The sequence below is a fragment of the Panthera uncia genome, chromosome B1 (genome assembly GCF_023721935.1).
Source record: "Panthera uncia isolate 11264 chromosome B1, Puncia_PCG_1.0, whole genome shotgun sequence".
In the NCBI taxonomy this organism is placed as follows: Eukaryota; Metazoa; Chordata; class Mammalia; order Carnivora; family Felidae; genus Panthera; species Panthera uncia.
Window position 1 is genome coordinate 142276793 of NC_064811.1, and position 21353 is coordinate 142298145.

Sequence of the window (21353 nt, forward strand, 5' to 3'; positions counted from 1 at the left end):
AAAAAGAAAAAAAATCAGAAGAGAAAATAGTAGTTGAAATGCAAAAAAAAGATTAAAATCCTTGAGGTCTTCATGAACTTACTCTTCATCTTTTTATGTTTTTTAACTGTTTAATATCACTAAATTTCTTTATTATTTAAAGTAGAAGAAATCAAGATATGAATCATAATTTGTAACTCTTTCAAGAATTGACAAAAGAAATTTTAGAGGAACTATTACCACTGACTAAAAGTGTGTATCTTTACTTTCAGTAAAAGGATCCTCTGCACTGTCTTTGAATATCTGTGAGCTCAAGGGACCTTGCCCTGTTAATGAAAGCAAACACTTTTTATAGAACAATAAATAATATTTACATGGCATTTATAAGTGTGTACATACTCATGCATAATGATCAAAACATATCTCCTTTTTATAAATGGTGAACTGAGACTCAGAGCGGTTAAAGCGACTCTTTCAAAGCCCCCTGGGGATTTGAACCCAAGCAGTCTTGCTCCAAGCAAGGCCCAGATTTTTAACCACTGTCATACATGTTTCAGAGTGCTAAATGAATGACAAAAAGACTTAAAATTTAATAAGTTAACGGTTTTAGCCATGGGTGGGCTGTGTGGCAGACATGGTAAAGTATTTTAGAATACAATGAAGGGAACTTAAACTTGCCTAAGAAACCTGTTTGCTAAGGATGATCAGATTTGTCTTCTAAATCCGACTTCAGATAGAGCCTCTTAAAATCAAATGCTTTATTTGCTTTTAGCTTTGCTGAAATATGGTGAAATATGGTGAATTTTAGAGTTTATTGCTGTTATACTATAGGTGTTATGTGAAATCACATGCAGTTGAATGGACTACCAGCTCATTTCAGCCTGCATTGAATGTCCTCCTGTGGTCAGATAATGCAGGTACAAACATGATTAAGACCCATTCTTCAAGTATCAAGGAGTTCCCAATCTAACAGCAGAGATGGGCACGTTAAAAAAAATAACTAGATTCTAAGTGATGTTATAATAAGTGATATAATAAAAATGTATCCGTGTTACAGGGATACAGATTAGCTTAAAAAGGTTAACTGGAAGATATGTAAGATAAACCTACTTTTCATATAATGAAAGGAAATATTTCTCTACCTCTAAAATCAGTTTTAATATCTAACTCTGGTAGACCCAAAACATTCCCACCACAGTCTGTATTTTTATTTCAGTAAATTGGGCGCTTCTGAGCCTAAATGTCCATCAACTGATGAATGGATAAAAAAATTGTTTATATACACAATGGAGTACTACGTGGCAATGAGAAAGAATGAAATATGGCCCTTTGTAGCAACATGGATGGATATGGAGGGTGTTATGCTAAGTGAAATAAGCCATACAGAGAAAGACAGATACCATATGGTTTCACTCTTATGTGGATCCTGAGAAACTTAACAGGAACCCATGGGGGAGGGGAAGGAAAAAAAAAAAAAAAAAGAGGTCAGAGTGGGAGAGAGCCAAAGCATAAGAGACTCTTAAAAACTGAGAACTGAGGGTTGATGGGGGGTGGGAGGGAGGGGAGGGTGGGTGATGGGTATTGAAGAGGGCACCTTTTGGGATGAGCACTGGGTGTTGTATGGAAACCAATTTGACAATAAACTTCATATATTGAAAAAAAAAATTGGGCTCTTCTGTATGGAAGCTCCTGAACTGCCGGTCCACTTCTGCCTTTGAAATCATTTGGATGAGTTATCAATATGTGAGAAGTAATCTCTGGTTCTATATACCGTGCCAGGACTTTAACAAAGATGATGGATTTTTTCCCAGTGCGCTGTAACAGTGGACTTACTTAGCCAACCAGCCAGCAGGTATCTGTGAGTTCAGACAGACTGTGTGTGAGGAGAGGGTGAGGGACCTGGGCAGAGCAAGAATAAAGATCCATTAGGAGTTAGTCTCCTAAGCCTAATACAAGGTACTTCGGAAAACTGGCTCCTTGGCCTTGTAAAGTTTGGATCATAATTCACAGGGAAAAAAAATGAGATTTTTGTGTATTTTCATCCCAAAGAACAATTACATGTAATAGAAGAGAATTTCACATAAATTCTTATGCTCATATTATGACTGAAAGTAAGAAATTTTTATATGTACTCATTCCAGCACTGAATTAGACTCAGACACATCCCTACTGAATTGTATCCTAAGCCACGCTGCTATTACTGTGTCAGCATGCAGTCATTTGCAGGATCTACTGAGGGTAGGACATTTTTTTATAGAACTTCAGAGTCTCAACAAAACCTCTAAAAACTTAATGTAGTGGTTGGAAACTGTCTAAATTTCACTGTCTTCTGCAGCAAGTTTTAGAATGACACAAAATAAATTACAGCTTAAATCTCAGTCTGCGCCTGGGATAATCTTTCCTACATGTTGAACTTCCAAGAGGATGGCCCTGGGATGGTAGAGAAACTAGTCAGGGTGGTGTAAGAGGAGGCAGAAGACCTGTTTCGGGAGAGAGGACGATGCCAGCTCGCTCTCCAGATGCTTGAGAGCCCAAATGAGATGAGGACAAGGAGGAAACCACTGAGGATGTTGTTGGTGATTTTAACAAGAGGGGTTTGGGGAATCTGGAGAGCACAACGGTCAGATGGAATGAGTTGAGAAAATGTGTGCAAAATATGGGAAGAGAAGCAACAAATAATAGATCATGTTGCGGAAGTTTTGTTCAACCATCAGCAGAGGTGTGAGCCAGAATCTGGGAAGAACTGTGGGGTAAAAAATATTTTTTTTTCTTTCACTTTGTTTGCTTATTTGTTTTCATACCAAAATAACTAGAGTATGTGTCCTATGCTAATGCAAATAATCCAGGAGGGAAAACCTAGATCATGTAGAAGGGCAAGAAAGAATGAGACCAAAGTCTTGGAAAAGGAGAAAGGAGATGGAATCTGGCCTAGATGGTGAGGAGGGTACCCTCCAGGACTAGGTGGCAAAGAGATAATCTTAAATTCATAATATAAACAGGAAAGGTAAATGTCAGCATGTGAAATCCAGACACCTCCAGTTTCCATCATTGTCACCCTCTTCTGATTGTAAAATGGGTTACACAGATCATTACAGCTTTAGGAACTGCAAAGAAGGCGGGATAGGATGGTGGTCCTGAAATTGGGATGAAGGAAGTGGGATTAAACCTGGCCTTGTAGGAGTTGGACGGAGAGGAGGGCAGGAATGTGGGGAAGACGCAGGGATACTTGAGCGAGTGTAATGCACCGTGGCAGATCTTGTGTGACATTTATAGGTTCTCAGTGCTTCGAGTAATCAGGTAAAACATGTGCCCCTTTTAAGGGACATTTTGAAACATGCTGAGATGTTGTATGAGTAATGGCTCCTGTTGATCTCAGCAGGGTAAAGCCCCTCTGAGTACATGGTTTCTTCTCCTGGATTTTAAAAATACACTAAGGGGCACCTGGGTGGCTCAGTCAGCTGGGCATCCGACTTCGGCTCAGGTGATGATCTCACAGTTAGTGAGTTTGAATCCCACATCGGGCTCTGTGCTGATGGCTCAGCCTGGAGCCTGCTTCAGATTCTCCATTTCCCTCTCTCTCTACCCTTCCCCTGCTCATGCTCTCTCTCTGTTTCAAATATAAATAAATGTCCTAAAAAAATTAAAAATACACTAAGAGAAGCTGAAGGAATCTAAGCACAGCCTTGGCCATTTTTCATATTATTTATTTTTAAATATTTCTATAATATTTTCTGGCTAGCTTAGCTTCTAGTTCCATGACCTTGAACAGTTTTTCAGTGGCTCTATGCTTCATTTCCTCCATCTCCTCTGGGAGAAAATTGGATTGCTATAAGGATTGAGAGCAGTGCCTTGATACAGAGTGTGAGCTATGATTACTATTATAAAAATAGCACATTTTTATTTTTAGAAACTGAAACACACACATAAAAGGAAGGTATAAAAATCAAGTGTAATGCTACTGCTCTGTGACGGTTACTCTTAATATTTTGATCTTTCCAGTCTTTATCCTGTATGTGTATATTTTATTCTACGTATTCCTTTGTACCTTGTTTTAAACTTAACCTGTCACAAACATCTACCCATGGCATTAAACAATCTTTAAAAATCATTTTAATGTCTTTATAGTCATTCATCATTTATAAAATTTTAAACCCTTGGCATTGTTTCCGTTGGTCTTATCTGAGTCTTAAATGATTATTGCTGCACTGGTGATTATAGCAACTGAGAGAGTAGGGAGGGAGAAAATGAGTAACTCGTATGGGGACAGAGTATAGTCACTCCTTAAATTTTGAAAGGCAGAATATGCACACGGGCTGAACTCCAGGAGTTTCTCTGTGAGGCTGGTTTCACTAAAGTCTCTCAAGGTCTCAAATATATATTTAATATGTGAATATATAGTTTCAAATGGTTGATACTTGCTTTCATGAAGACTTCCTATTTGCCGAAGTTGAAGCTGTATCATTTACTTCCAGCTTGCTTCCACCTAGAAATGTGGCTTTTTTTTCCTTCATCAAGGAAGATGCCAAATAGACAAAAACAATGAAAACCTAGTGTTTTCATGAGGGTGAGGCAAATGGGCATTTTGATGTATTGCTATTCTACACACCTTTCTAGGAAAATACTTAAAAATGGAAATAATATATCCATTCCTAGTGCAGAGATAAAATTATTGTAAAGCTGCCCATGTGTATTTAAAGCAGCCATTAGAAAATTATAAAGTAGGTATCTGATGTCATAGAAAGGTGTTTCACAATGTATTGAGTAGGGGGAACGAGCAATAACTTAGCAATATGCATAACATCATCTTTTAAAATGTTTATGCATTTTTAGACAGACTTTGGAAGACTTTGGAAGGATATACCCCAAAGTATCTTGAGTGGTGGTATTCCAAATGATTTTTTTTTCTTTAATTGTTGCTATTGGGCATTTTCTGGGTCTTTTCCTGTGAGGAAGTATTAAATAGGGTACGTTCTTTAAGTGAAAAGAGAACACCTTTTAAAGGCAAGATAGCAGGTGTATCTTTGTGACATTTGCACTGGCACTTGTATCTTCAGAATAGAGCAGAGATCATGGGCATTTGATTCCCTCCCTCTGTGTGGGGAGCAATATAGAAATAGCATTTAGGCTGATGAACAGATAGACGGATAGTAATTGTAAGTTCTGGAACATGTCAGACTGGAGCTTCCATCAAAAACTGAAAGTGGTGGTTCGATGAATACGAAAATGTTAACCAGAGAAAGGAATGTCCTTTCCTGACTAGCAGGTGCAAAGCAGATGACCAAAGGGAGGAGACAGAAGGAGAGAGGGAGGGAAGAATCCTTGAGGGGGGAAGGGAACTTGCTGGCACAGAGAGGGAGATTTGATCCACCACCGTCTGCAAGAGCTGCTCTGACACCTGAGACACAAGGTGACTTTGAGATTTCACGAGGGTTGGACAGGTGTGCAAAAACTAGCAAAGGTTGTCTTTTCCAGGGGTTGAAACCTTTTTGGCCCTTTACCTTTCTCTGAAAATCAGCTGGAAAAAAAGAATTTGAAAAAAAGAAAGACTTTCTAAGTAATCAGGGGATTTTATTTTTAAGATCTATTAAATGTTTGGAATCAGATGAAAAACAGCTATTGGTGTCCCCAATTTCTAGCCACTTTGAGAGCATCTGTGATAACTTCTGTAGGACTTTTGCTACCCTCTCCCTCTTTAAAACTCCGGCGACTCTAGTAAAATTGATCTCAGATGACCCATGATTTTCTGGTAATGGAGTCTACTGATTGTTGCTCATGTTTCCCCAGCTCCCTTCCCATACCTCCTCCTCCTTCCATCTCTATCACCTATTTAAAAAAAAATTTTTTTTAATTTTGAGAGAGCTTGCACACAAGCGGGGGAGGGGCAGAAAGGAGGAGAGACAGAATCCCAAGCAGGCTCTGTGCCACCAGCCAGAGCCCCACAAGGGGCTCGAACTCACAAACTGCAAGGTCACCACCTGAGTCAAGACCAAGAGCCCCACTGACTGTGCCACCCAGGTGCCCCTCTGTCATCTGTTTGTGATGGTTGGCCGGTTGTGCTGCTCTTTCATTTTGTTACTCCCCCAGCTCATCCTGCATGACTGACTTTCCCCATCACCGATCTCAGTGCCTAGAACGAAGTCCAAATGCTGTGGCCCTGTCTTCTACATCTCACCTTCCATTTCTAGACTTGCCTCCCGCTGCTGCCCCATAGCATGCTGCTCTTCTGTGGTTGCTTAGTTCACTTTCCAACCCCAGACAAGTGTCGCAGTTCCCAAGGTTCCATTCACTCATTCTACAAAAAGTTGCAGGTCTGCCATTAGCGAGGCATGAAAATAAGCCCTCAGAGGAGTTACAGACCTCCATGGCACGTGAAGGTCATAACGGTATGAGGGAAGTCATGGACCACAAGTTCAAAAAGCCTCTCACCACTGCTTTCTAGTTATGTGACCTTATGCAAATTACTTGATCTCTTGGTTCCTCAATTTTCTGATGTGTAATTGGACATAGTTCACCTCTTAGGTGAGTTACTGTAACTAAATGTTGGGGCACCTGGGTGGCTCAGTTAGTTAAGCATTCAGTTACGGCTCAGATCATAATCTCACGGTTCGTGAGTTTGGGCCCCATATCAGGCTCTCTGTTGTCAGTGCAGAGCCTGCTTCAGATCCTCTATTCCCACCTCCATCTCTGCCCCTTCTCTGATCACATGCTGTCTCTCTCTGTATCTCTCAAAAATAAACATTTAAAATAATGTAATAGGGGCACCTGGGTGGCTCAGTCAGTTGGGCATGTGACTTCGGCTCAGGTAAAGATCTCACGGCTCGTGAGTTCGAGCCCTGCATCAGGCTCTATGCTGACAGCCTGGAGCTGCTTTGGATTCTGTGTCTCCCTCTCTCTCTGCCCCTCCCCTGCTTGTGCTGTCTTTCTCAAAAATAAATAAACATTAAAAATATATATATAATGTTATAAAGTGCAAAGCAGATTGCCAGGCAAGTAGTAAGTACTCAAAAATTGGTAACTAACTCCACCTCAGTTTTTCAAAGAACTTACAATTTTCTAGCATATAGGATGTTATAAAGGACCTGAGTAGTAAAGTAAGAACATGGGGAGTTCAGAGAAGACAAAGCACAGAAAAAATTACTGGGCTGATCTTCAAACGCTATCGAGAGAAGACAAGGTAAGAGTTTCCTATGAGAGTGAATAATAGAATTAAACATACAAACATAAGAAAAGACCAAGAAGGGAAAGCCCTCCCTTCCTTTGGATCTTTATTCAAAGTTCCCGTCTTGATGGAACCTTCCTTGCTACCCTACTTCAAATTGCATCCCGCTCCATTCCCTCCTTCCCTATTCTGATGTGTGTTTTCTCATTTCCCTCAATGCCATGTCATGTATTTATCTTGTCATTTGTGCCTTCAAAAGAATGTCAACTCCACAAGGGCAGGGGTGGGTTGGTGGGTGGGTATTTGCTGCTATATTCCCATTCCCTAGTGGAGTGCACGCCATTATGTTCAACTCTTTGCATTGGGGTTCTAGGACATGGAATTTGGCCGATAGAGCTAGAAAATCTGGTTGGAAATCATGCGAGTCACTAAATAGCAGGGTTTTAGGTTTTTAAATTTACGGAATAGAAACTCATCATCTTAGTTTTTTTTTTTTAACATGTTACATTAAAAAATGATAAAGAGTTTGAAGACTGACCTAAGAAGACAAGATAAGAATCTACTGTGATAGTGCAGGAACTAAGTGAAGAAAGTCTATACTAAGTATTAAATAAATACGAAGGGACAGCAAACATTCCAGCAGAGTTACTTAAACATGACTGTTAAAACATTAATAAAAGACTAGAAAAATACAGTCATGGAAAGTAGCATGGGGTAGCCATCCAAGAAATTACGTTAATGCATATATTCTAAATGTATTTAAAATATACTGCAAAGAGTACATATAGTGTGATTCCATTTGTATAGACATATACATAAATGTATGTTAATAAGTTTATCTGACAAATATACATTAGCATGTGCAGAATGGCATTAAGGAAGATACTGTAGTATTATGTCACACAATTCTCTCTTTGGTTACTTTTCTGTAAGCATGTATTATTTTATATTAAAGTATCTTTAACTCAAGTTAAATACATCTCAAAAGCAATACCAAGAGTATACCTCTAATCACGCTTATTTTAAATCTGTCACCTAAAATCTCTTGTGACAAAACACATGAGCATTAAAATGTTAAGTACATTTTGTATTTTGACTAAAAACATAAGGTGACCCTCAATTCACAAACAGTAAAGAAGCAAATGAATTTGGGAGAGTGTGATCCAAAATTGGAGACATTCTTAGTCAAGAATGAAGCCACTGTTTTGTTCTAATTTATCAAAGACTCAGAAAACATCTCCTAATTAATGAGTAATGAAGACATTGAGAATCCACACAATGTAATCTCCCAAGAAAGGGTTAAAGTTTAAAACTCTGGATGTTTTACACAGACACATACATTTATTTCATAGTTTATAAGCCACTTAGAAATTTGGTAGTGGTGGCCAAAGTGATAAATGAAATTAATAGTAAATTTGGCATTCAAAACAACTGCTTTGAAGAAAGCTTTTTATAGTAGATCTTTAAGTAGTTTTCTGAAAAAACAGTCCAAATAAAAATGGTCTGAATCATTCCCTATTTCAAAATGAGACATTGTATGTTATTTAAAAATAACAGTTCTAGATACCCTCAAATCTTAATTTTGTCATTTTCTACTTTTTCAGGTGCCAGTTCAACAGATTCAGAGAGTGAAAGTTTAGCTTTCAAATCAAAACCTGGAGCCATGCCACAGTGAGTGCCTATGATCCCATCAATTGTCTGTATAACAAAGAATGTCACGAGAATCGTTGGGGTACAAAGCGGCATGCATTGTGCTTTGAAGGAAGAGGTCTGCTGATGTCAGTCAAAGATCAAATATCTGAACGTGAACACATTTTTTTTTACTTAGGAATGTAGACTTTGAAGTCTGCATTTCATCATTGAGATGCCAAAATCAAACCATATACAATGTTAGTCTCAATGACAACTAACTGGTTATAAATATGTAAAACTAACAGTCACATCGAGAGGAAACTAGTTAAATCATTACCAAAATATAAAGGAGGACCACTTTATTGATACAAACTGGAAAATGTCTGATTAAGCCAGAAATGGGTTTCCATTTGGATAAAGTCTATTACTGGTTAGATCTTATAAAAATGGTAAAATTTAGTTATTCTTAGGAAGACAGATGGGTTATTTCCCAAAATAATAATTATGTAAATTGATATTAATAATAAAGTTTTTGCAAAAATAAAATCAAACCTACCAGAATCTTGCAGAAAACGCCATGAATATTGAGACTGTGCTAATCAATTTCTTTGATCTGCTAGTATATACATGACAATTATATCTATCCAGGAGCATATATATATATATGTATATATATATATACGTATATATATATATACGTATATATATATATGTGTGTGTGTATATATGTGTGTGTATATATATGTGTGTGTGTGTATATATATATATGTGTGTGTATATATATATATATGTGTGTGTGTGTGTGTATATATATATATATATATATATATACATACTCTGCCACCTCTGACTTCAGATAAAGATCTCAAGCATAGTAAAGTTACATGACTTGCTTGAGATTGTACAGCCAACCTCTTAGCAAAGCTGGGCCTACCAACCAACTGTTCTTAACCTTTCTCTACACCTCACTAACTTTTATGGGTAAGAAGAGACAAAAATGCCAAGACATTCTCAACAAAATGAGGAACCAGGACAAAGAAGAGCTGCTAGACTTAAAATAGACCACTAAAACCATGAACTAAATACAGAACCCAAACCCTAGGACTTTTTCCAGACATTTTCTTTTCTCTTAGGATTTCCAACATCAAACTTTAGGTTCTCTGATAATGGCTGAATTATATATAGCTCCTTTTCTCTTACCCGTGTATTTATTTTGGTAAAATCTATAAGGCCCATTCTGTGTATGTATTGACTATAGCCATTCTAACTGTAGGTTGTGGTTTCCCATTTCTGAAGCACTTACAATTGAAGTGGACTGAGTACACAAAAAGAAACTGAAATATTCTGTGGAAATCTTTCAAAGAATAATTCCTGATTTTAAAAAGTTCTGGGGCGCCTGGGTGGCTCAGTTGGTTAAGCGTCCGACTTTGGCTCAGATCGTGATCCCACGGTTCATGGTTTCGAGCCTCGTGTCGGGCTCTGTGCTGACAGCTCAGAGCCTGGAGCCTGTTTCAGATTCTGTGTCTCCTTCTCTGTCTGCCCCTCCCTGGCTCATGCTCTCTCCCTCAAAAATGAATAAACATAAAAAAAATTTCTGATGGAATCCACTTGCCTTTTTATTTTCCAGAGCTCAAAAGAAAACAACTTCTGTTTCCTTGACAATAGGATCATCATCTCCAAAGACAGGAGTGACCACAGCTGTGATTCAGCCATTATCCATCCCTGTTCAACAGGTAAGTCCTCGTACTTGAAACCACAAGGAGTCAAACTCATTAGCAAACTTTGTGAAGCAGACTTCATGATTACAGCTTCGATTCCAACTAGTACACTCCCTGCAATATTTTCCTAAGTGGGAGCACAACGGGGGGAGGAAAGAAAACGGTAGGTAAAGTTCTTCCTTTTAAGCACTAAAAATAATGTTTAATCAAAAACCTATTACCAGTTAGTCAACATCTGCTTTCCCATTGGGAACATCTCTAACAGCCAATAACCTGATAATACGCTCTCTCTTTGAGCTATGACTATTTGATTATTCTTCCACAACTGTGCCCTCTTCCATTTAGCCAAATTTATTAGCTCATTTAAAATAGAAGCAAGAAAAGTTGACATACCAACAAAAGTTTTTCCAGGAGCTAAACATAATCATGCTATAATAATAATAATTTTTATTATTATTATTATTATTATTATTATTATTATTGGCTTAACCAAGCATTTTAACCCTGCTTTTATTTCATTACAAGACTGCTGTGTCCAAAAAAGAACAACAGTACAAACTACTGAGGTAATAGTGAGCTTACTTTGCAGATACAACAGGAATTAAAAAAAAAAAAATTAGAATCTTTAAATGTTTTAATTAGATGTATGTTACTTTGCCTTTGTGCTATGATGTGTATATTTAAAAACAACACTCACAAAAGCCTTCCCCGCCCCCACCCTTGAAGTGTAAACTAATTCCTAACTAATCACTATGTTCTGTGAGCATCATCACCAGGCCTTCTATCTATTGAGCACTCAGGTATTGTAGAGTAATACTCTGGGATCTGTGGTATGTAGAAACCATAGAGAAGAGACATTTGAAACTTGAAAAGAACCAGCCAGTATAACTCACTTAAAGATTGTCTAAATATTTGTTTTAAATCCCTAAATCAGAGTGGAACCTATAGAAATATATCTGATTATATGTAGATTTTTTTTTTTTTTGGTGTTCGATATTTAAGTATTGATAAGTGATGAATGCTTAGCAGCATGCTAGGCATTTCATTGGAGAAAAAAATCTGTCACCATCTTCATTCCCAGTTTATAATTATTATTAATTATTATGTAAATTGGTATTAATAATTAAGTTTTTGCAAAAATAAAATAAAACCTACCGGAATCTTTTAGAAAACTCCATGAATATTGAGACTATGCTAATCCTAAGAGCAGGGACACCTGGGTGGCTCAGTCGGTTAAGCATCCGCCTTTGGCTCAGGTCATGATCTCACGGTTTGTAGGTTCGAGCCCCGTGTCGGGCTCTGTGCTGACAGCTCAGAGCCTGGAGCCTGCTTCAGATTCTGTGTCTCCCCCTCTCTCTATGCCTCCCCTGCTCACGCTCTGTGTCTCTCTGTCTCTCAGTAATAAATTAACGTTAAAAAAATTTTAAAAAAAGCCTAAGAGCAGAAAATACGTATTTAAATATGTAAAACCATAATAACGTAAACAGTACATTTTAAGTGGTTTAAATTCTACAGGAGCACTAAATGGAAGGTAATCTAATCTATTCCGACAGTATAGGCAGGAGGCTGAAGGGCTCACAGAAACTCCGTTGCTTTATTATCATCAGCAACGGTCATATAAAATTTTAACACCCTGGAACCAGATTGCCTGGGTGTAAATCCCAGCTCTACCACTTACTAACTCGAAGAGACCTTGACTAAGTGATGTAACCTCTCTATGCCTAACTTCTTCATCTGTAAACTGAAGATAATACCATCTATCTATCTCATAGGATTATCATGAGGATTTAGGGAGTGAATCGCCACATAACATTTAGAACAGCGGCTGGCACAGACTATCTACTGTATAAGCATTCAAATAGTGTATGCACATAAAAAGACAGTGAAAAGTGAAACCCAATCCTAAATCACAAGCCAATGAAAAGTCTTACAAGGATAATGAATAGGCCCTTTCCATCCTAGCATCTCTACAACTGCCAAAATTCCTGATGACATCTTGTCATATTTAGACACATATTATCAGATCACTATCATCTCGGGGTAAGAAGCTAACAATTGCCTATATAGAGCAGAATAAACCCAAAGCGCTTGAAAATAAATGAATGTAGAAGGAGAAACCATTTCCATTCACTACTCTGGAATCCTTCTATTTCCCCAGAGATGAGTTCCATTCAGTAAGTATTTCAGCACCTTTATTTTTTGCATATCAAGAAAAAACAGTATCCTTCTTTTTAACTTCTTATAATTCCTTATATCAAAAAAGAGTTCAAGTTAAAAATAAGGTAGGGGGATGTTTGATAATTTACCCTCCACTGCCAGTAACTTGTGCTTTTAATTCAATGAATCCAGACCGTATTTAAAAATAAAATATAATGTCTGTGAGAACTTTGGAAAAGGCCCCTGTGAAACCCCCACACACAGAAATCCATTTGGTAATAGCATTTAAAAGCTCATGGATCCCTAAGGAACCAGGGAACTTGTACCTTGAATATCCTTTTGAGTAGAGAAGAGTAACAGATGTGAAATGAGGGTGTAGAACAATGTCTGTACTGTATGTAAGAGTAGACCAGCAAAATGATATATGGCGATGTTTTCTTTCCCTTGTTTCATTCATGTGGAGTGATCCCAATAATGAAAGGTTTCTTTAGCCCATCTGTTCAGCAATTTATATATTCAGAATTTGATCCCTGTGTCTCTGCTTTTTCAGGTTCACAGTCCAACCTCGTATCTCTGCCGACCTGATGCAACCACTCCTGCCTCCTTTCCTCCTATTTTTACAAAGGTCTGACATCTGCAAGTCTCATTCTCTGTGTTTGCTTTGGTCCTGAAATTCCATTCACATGGATTCACATGTGGCTTCATGTGGCAGTCTTTAAAAATGAAAACGAACAGATCAGTAGGCTGTCATGGTTACCTTTGGGGCTAGATAGGTATTTACCGAAAAATTGCTGGGTGATTATAATCTTGTGAAGGGTCTAAAAAATGTGGGCATGGTCAGTGACCTGATAGAGCTTACAATAGAGTGGGAAAGCCAAGACAGGTGGGAAAACAGACAAAATGCTGTGTTTGAAATTGTTTGGGAGAAACAAGTTTTATAGAAATAAAAAAAATGGGTAATAATTCAGTTTGTTCTAAGTTTGTGTTTTGCCTTGCCAAGCTGAATGACCTCCATTTCATTTGTCAACTGCTCAACTCAAAAATGGTTCCATGTAGCATATCTTCTCTCTCTTTCTTTTTTTGTCTTTGTTTTGTTTTGAGAAAATTACAAACCTTTATTGAAAGACCTCTAAAAAGGCCTAAATAAGTGAAGAGAAATACCATGTCTGTGGACTGGAAAATGGTCAAGAAATCATGACTCCCAGATTAATCTGTAAATTTAATGAATCTAGCTGAAATTCTAACAGGTTCCTTGTTTCATTTGTTTGTTTGAATTAGAACTTGGCAATTTGACTCTAAGATAAACCCAAAAATAGCCAGGGTACTCCTGAAGAAGGAAAATCATATGATGGTAAGGAAGGCAGGAGATTAGTCCTTGGAGATGTTAAGACTTTGTAAAAATATAGTAGTTAGGACAGTATGGTGCTGGCATAAGACCAGGTAATCAGAACAGAGCCCATAAAGACACTCCAGTATTTACAGAAACCTGCAGATCACTGGGTAAAGAATGAATTCCTCAGCAGAGATAAAAAAAATATATATATATATTGGACTCCTATTTCATACTTTTTACAAAAATCTACTCCCAGTAAACTAAAGACAAATGTAAAGAGCAAATCCATAAAACATGCAAGGCAGTGGAGAAGAGCATCTTGCTTGTCTTCCTGGAGGGAATGATTTTTTTTTTCTTCTAAGCCAGCCTGAATCCAGCTTTATTAAAGATCTTTCCATAAACAATATTTACTTTAAGACATGGCAACAAATGATATCTGACAACAACTTTGAAAGCCCCCTCCTGGATAGATTACAAAAGAAAAAAAAAAAAAAAAGATTGTGTGAAACCTTACCAAAAACAGTGCCACTCTAGTAGTCCATGAAGTTGTCCTTCGTTGCTTAGAACAGCACATGTTACCAAGGTGTGGATAATTCAGGTGCTGTGTGACTTTAGAGCTTTTTGAAAACAGCTTCACCAGATCATCACCAGGAAATCTGTTATCTGCTGTATTGCTACCCAAGACATGGCTGATTTTGAGGGTGTCAATGCACCTCTTGATTTAAGTAGATAAAGAAGATGTGAGGTTTTGCTTTCCCTCCCCATGGGGCTTCACCACTGGGGCCTGGCGTATGGAGATGTTAGGGAATTCCTCCTGGGCACCAAGAGAAATCCTCGAAAACTAGACACAAAACCTTGTTCCTCCTGAATCAGTGACATATTAGTGGTATATCCCCTTTCTCCAGAAGAAAACCATGAACCATACTGTGTGCCAAACACACAGTGTAGTGAAAAGAAACATAAACAAACTTCTATATTTTTATAAAGGAATTCTATATTTTTATAAAGGAATCACAAACTATGGAGTGACTGGAAGCATAGAGCACCCCTCCCTGGGCATTTTCGGTGCCTTCTACCCTCTGTGTCTAGACTGTAGACCATCTCTGTTCTCTGCAGGATTGCTTTCTTCCTTCTTTGCGTTTGCTTTCCCCTTTGTCCCTTTGGGCATCTTTTCTCCCTGCTTTGCTGGGTCCTTTTTGGGCCTGAGCTTTGGTTTTGGAGGGGCAGGTGTAGAAAATAAATCTGATCTCCTTTGTATCTCAAACTAGCTTTCCCTTTGTCACCCTTAGCATCTTTGGGGGCATGATGGTGACAGTGAACGCCAGGTGGGCTTTGCCAGTTTAAGAGGTGCCTCCATCTATTTCCTCCTACTACTCTGGTAAAGATTCCCAGGTTTCGCAGCTGGTCAGAGGCGGAGCAGCACTTCTGCCTGTGGGCCACCGGGCTTTGCTTGGGACGGCAGAGCTGGCATGGACTGTGGGACTTTGGGCGGTAGAGACACATGAGAGACTGGGAGAGCAGCTGGCCTCATGTGGCATTTCTTGCTAAATAGTTGGACCCCTTCAAGGAATCGCAGTATCCGGTGGGCTTGGTATATGACGTGAGATACCCTTATATGGACCTGAAACACACTCAGGAGTCCCAAAGTTTACAGAGTGGGTGGTGCAGATTGCCAAGCACAACTTCTGAATGCAGTCTCCTTCAGTGCTCCTCATCATGTTCCTGCAGGTTCTTCTAGTGGCTCATTCTGCCTGGCTGTGGCTTTTCTCAAGATAAAAATGTTTGCTCCAGGGCGCCTGGGTGACTCAGTTGGTTAAGCATCCGACTCTTGGTTTTGGCTCAGGTCATGATCCTATAGTTGGGGAGTTTGCGTTCCCCATCGGGCTCTGTGCTGACAGTGTGGAGCCTGCTTGGGATTCTCTCTCTCTGCCTCTCTCTCCACCCCTGCCCCCCTCTCTATTTCTCAGCATAAATAAATTAAAAACAGAAAAAAAGTTTGCTCCAGGTGGAGTCAAATTGTGATCCTGGAATAACTGGAGTTTTGACTCTTCAGGTCCTTGGCATCCTGCCCATTTTCTCTATCTCTGACTCTCCAAAGTTTGAACAAAACACACAATCCTAATAAATCAGAGTCTCCTTTGGTGCCTGAAAGGTCAAATATGAAACATATTTGTGTACCCTTTGAAATCTACCACAAGCAATTTCCTGGACAAGCCTGGAAGTGTTTAATAATGAATCCACACAACCTGGAGCCTGTGAGCAGCACTTTGCCTGCTGTGGTCCATTAAATTGGCTCTTCTCTGGACCCGATCACAAAGTGAAAAAGTCCATTTAAAACCAGAGATTTCCTACATTAAAAAAAAAGGGGGGGGTTGAAGAATGCAGTCAGAAGTAGTTAATAATCTTAACCTTTTTACTTAAAAAAGGCGTTCTTGTTAACTGCCGAAATTATCAAATGCCTTCTCCGACTTAACACTAGATTCTCATAGTTCCTCTGCCAACATCATCAACTTTGAGAATTTCCTTAGAGCTCTAACACACTCACCGAAGGCCATTTGCCACAACATTTGTTTTTCCCAACAGGCCATTTGTCATCCCTTCAGATAATCTTAAATAAATAATAAGTGAAACCGAAAAGACCACACAACTTCTTGATGTGAGTTTGTTTGCTTTTGGTTGATGTACAGGTGAATTGCTTTGTCATATTTGAATTATTTCAAGATTTCTACATGACCTATGTAAGATCTCATGCTATGAAGTCAGAAGTTTAAAAAGTCAAAAAGTTTAGTTAAAAAGTCAAAAGTTAAGTTTAAGCCATTGCTAGGTCCTCCTGGAGAAAGAAGGTAGAGAACCTATGGAAGAGGACTGGGCATCTTTTGATATTTAATAACAAGTATAAAAGCTTTTACCTCTTTGCATCTGTGAAGCCAAATTAACTTCTAATCCGTCGGACTGTAAAAATGTACTGGTCTGGAATTGGAGTGGGGTCCGGGGCAGTGAGGGTAATTGCAAAGGAAGAGGAAATGAAGGTCATGAAGGGAGATGTACTACGGGTTTTATTGTTTTACTCAGAACTTTAAAATGAGAAAATCCCCAAGCCCCTTGTGTTAATAAACCATGTTAATAAACCTGACGTAGGAAACCCATTGGCAAAGGTGTGTTGGGGGGGAGGGGGGGAGGAGTACATGGAAAGTTGGAGCATGTGAAAACAAACGTATGCCTTTTTTTTTCCTTCCTGTCTGGTTTTCCCAGGAATCTACGTTCATATGAAATATAATGGTTTGGGGAAGTTTGCATTCCACCAGCTGACTCTTAAATGTAGATAAAGGTAACAGGCATTACCATAAAATTCCATAAATATGAAGTGGCAATAAATTTGCAGAGACACGAAGTTTCTAGAGGCCCAGTAGTAAACCTTACTAATGTCATTACATGGAGATTATGAAAAGCTGACAACCAATGGGTTTAAAGGTGTTTCTTTTTATCTGAGTTAGTGGTAATTATCTTATGATGCAAGTTTTGCCTTTTTTTTTTTTTTTTTCCCCCGGGAAGCTTTGGAAGCGTTATTGTCTGTTGTGAAATTGTGGACATGTGCACCAGTCTAACAGGGAGTGTTTTCCTTGAATTTTAGGAACTGCAAAACATAGCTGCATCAGAGGGTCAGGTGGTGGTACTGGAGTGCCGGGTCCGAGGAGCGCCCCCTTTGCAGGTCAAGTGGTTCCGACAAGGGAGTGAAATCCAAGACTCTCCAGACTTCAGAATTCTACAGAAAAGTAAGGAGAGGTGCCCATTCTCCCACATTCATTCATTTTCTTCCCTCAAGCTTCCAAAAAACCAAGAAGGGTTTAGTCATTTGGATGAATTGGTTTCTATTTTTGGGAGAGTAGTAAGACCAGATAACCTGCAAATATGTGGGGTCCGGTGTATTTAAGCAGTGGTGGTCACTTGTGTAACCCTTTGAAGGTCTAATGAAAGTTGTATATACGTCAGAAAATGTTACAGACTTGTGAACTCAAAGTAGGGCAAATAATTTGAGGAGGGGTATAAGCCTCCTATAAGCCCCTCTATGGATTATGGTTTACAAAACTTCCTAGTATAAGCTGTTTGTTACTGGTGGAATTTGGGTTTCTGTATTTCTAGAAATATAAATTGATCTATCACTTTACTCTTTTGTACTGTGGAGTTCCCTATATTCTGTAGACATGTCCTAGACAGAGAAAAGATAGGTGGATTTATTATTAATGGAATCCCGTTCTAATACTCTGTTTTGATTTATTTTTTCCTCATGTGGCAAACAGAACCTAGATCTACAGCTGAACCTGGTAAGAAGCTTTTTCTTTTTGTTTGTTGGTAACATATCTTTGGGGTTTCAATAGTTCTTTGTCTCAGTTTTAAAGCCATAAGCAGAACAATGTTTTTGCAGTTCCCTGGAAATACGAAACCCCCTTAAAGACAATATCTTCTTTATCATGGGGTGTGTCCACTGCATTTTACATCAACTTCTTTTTAGTAAAACATTAAGTTCCGTTCAGACAAGAAGGTCAAGCTCAGTGGTTTAAGGCTTTTTTAAATATAGTCTTTTATATTCAGAAAGCAAAGCGAGTTGATAAAAAAAAAAAAATCGTCCTGAAATTCCAGTAGAAAAGAACCATCTGCTACATACTTTCGCTAACCAAAGCCCAGGAACAGCTCGACCCTCCAGCTTAGAAATGCGTCTCACATGAGAGCAGCCCAGAGATGTAAGCAAAACTGACCACCGGTATTTCTCATTTATGTAGCCTGAGCCATAAACTTGTACCATTCTCCCAGCATGAAGAAAGTCATCTTGCCCTAGGATCTCTCTTAATTACCGGGTCATTTGACCTCATCAGAGTGCTATGTTATCCGGAAGCACCAGATCCAACTCTTCTGCTTCAGACTTTGTGGATATTTATGACTCCTCATGAACTAAAAAACATTTGAAAAAGAAACAATAATGTTTCTGTCTGTATTTTACAGGACGCCCACCTCAAGAGTACTTTCTTTTGTGTTTCTCCCTTTGGCAAAATTACAGTTTCGCTTACTCCTTGACAAAAGGTTGAAAAGCTGATTTGTGCTTTTTTCCAGCTTTGAGCAGCTTCTGCCATCATGTCCCTTAGGAGCCATGGCTTTGCTCTGTCCCTTCTTTGACAACTTGAAAGTTCTCAGTGGGCTACTGCTGGTCAGGTTACTATGGTTAGTCCCGGACCTCTCACATCCGAGCATTGGGCCATTAAAAGTAGGATGTGATCCTTTTAGGATCCAAAGGTTAAAGGGTACTGAGTAGCATCCTTAAGGAACAATTGGAATTGATCTAGTGCCTTCTTGTCATGATTACAACCAGAGATGTTGCCCCACTTAATGTGTCAGTCATCACACCAAATACTGTAGTCACTTTCCAAAACATAGACAACTTCATATTCTGTGATAGGTCTTTATATAAAATTGCATCTTGCGGCACCTGGGTGGCTAAGTTTGGTAAGCGTCTGACTTCAGCTCAGGTCATGATCTTGCTGTTCGTAGGCCCCATGTTGGGCTCTGTGCTGACAGCTCAGAGCCTGGAGCCTGCTTCAGACTCTGTGTCTCCCTCTCTCTCCACCCCTCCCCTGCTCACACTCTGTCTCTGTCTCTCTCAAAATAAATACTAAAAAATTACAAATTAAAAAATTGCATCTTGCTGGTTCCCTGATACATGGAACTTCTGAGACTCCATCTGCTGCATGAGCTAAGATGTTAGGGCACATCTTGTGTTTACTATTTTAAATAGACTTATTGATAGATATAAAAGTAGGAGCCAGATACCTCTCTATCTACAAAAAAAGTTGATGTGAAAAAATCACGGGCAGTTTATATCTTACGATACTTTATGTGCAAATAAAACTGAAGTTTTGAGCCACAAATTCTAAAAGCATTATTACTGGAACGGATTACTGCTTTTGATGTTGTGTTGTGGATTTTGTGCAAATTCAGCAATTCTTTTTCATCATGTTGTTATCCCTTGTCGTTACCTACAGAGGTGATGATGATTTATGAAATATCTCCCATGATCTGTGTTGGAAATTCATAACTAACCATCATCTAAAAACTCATAACACTGGTTAGAAGCTGCATAGTTTAGTTTCTGAGTACATATGTATTTGAAAATTGAAAATACTCAATATATTGGCTAAGAAGGAATAAATTTGGGTGTGGAGGGAGAACAGAAATGTCTGCTACCACCCCCCCCCCCTTTTCCATCCTCTTCCCTTTTATCCCTCAAACTACAAACTCTTTTTCAATTATGATTTTCTGTTTTGCTTCTAGCACAATCATGATTTGATCATGATTATTTAATAAAATTAGTTCTCAGCTTCGTGGATAAAATGACCTCTAGACATACATCGGTGCCTTTTTAACATGGCAAAATCATGAAGAAAAGAGCAAGATAATGAGGGGAACTTCCTTTTAAATTGCATATCCTAGCAATATAAGTTTCTCCTTTCATGTTCACTGCATTTTCTTATTTTTCCCCCTGTAGTTAGATCTGGAAGCATTTAAGAAAACAGGGGTGCCTGGGTGGTGCAGTTGTTGAGTGTCCAACTCTTGATTTTGGCTCAGGTCATGATCCCAGAGTCGTGGGATTGAGCCTGCTTAAGACTGTCTCTCTCCCTCTCCCTCTCCCCATCCCCTTTTCACAATGTCCCTCTCTCTCAGAAAGAAATGAAAGAAAGAAAGAAAAGAAAAGAAAAGAAAATGGACTCTTCCATTCTAAGCACAATAATAGAATTTGCTGAGAACAAATATATCTTGGTACAGAAATATGTCAACGAAATCTGTCAATATAAGAAAAAAGGGGTGTCTGGGTGGCTCAGTTGGTTAAGCATCCAACTTCGGTTCAGGTCATGATCTCGTGGTCCGTGGGTTCGAGCCCTGCATTGGCCTTTGGGCTGACAGCTCAGAGCTTCAAGCCTGCTTCGGAGTCTGTGACTCCCTCTCTCTCTTCCCCTCTCTTGCTTGTTCGTTCTTTCGTTCATTCTTTCTCTCTCTCTCAAAAGTAAATAAACATTAAAAAATAATAGAAAAGAAAAAAAAAACTTGTATACAGTCAGGAGCTATTAAAAACAAAACCCATGTGGCATTGGTGGCTCAGTTGGTTAAATGTCTGACTCTTGATTTTGGCTCAGGTCATGATCTCAAGGTTCATGAGTTCAAGCCCTGCATCCGGCTCTGTGCTGACCACCTGGAGCCTGCTTGGGATTCTCTTTTTCTCCCTGCCCTTCCCCTGCTGTCTCTGCCCTTACCCCCTTCTCTCTCTCAAAACAAACATTAAAACACACACACACACACACACACACACACACACACACACACACACACA

The 21353-nt window shown here is 38.9% G+C and overlaps 1 protein-coding gene across 3 annotated transcripts in view; it reads left to right on the top strand.

Moving 5' to 3' along the window:
* PALLD (palladin, cytoskeletal associated protein) overlaps window positions 1–21353 on the top strand; it is a 412083-nt gene that overhangs the window by 177224 nt on the left and 213506 nt on the right. For all 3 annotated transcript variants that reach the window (XM_049631297.1, XM_049631298.1, XM_049631299.1), the window contains exons 4-8: window positions 8743–8809; window positions 10398–10503; window positions 13196–13270; window positions 17610–17751; window positions 18277–18300. In XM_049631297.1, coding sequence (XP_049487254.1) covers window positions 8743–8809; window positions 10398–10503; window positions 13196–13270; window positions 17610–17751; window positions 18277–18300 — 414 coding nt within the window. The remainder of the gene's footprint in view (window positions 1–8742; window positions 8810–10397; window positions 10504–13195; window positions 13271–17609; window positions 17752–18276; window positions 18301–21353) is intronic.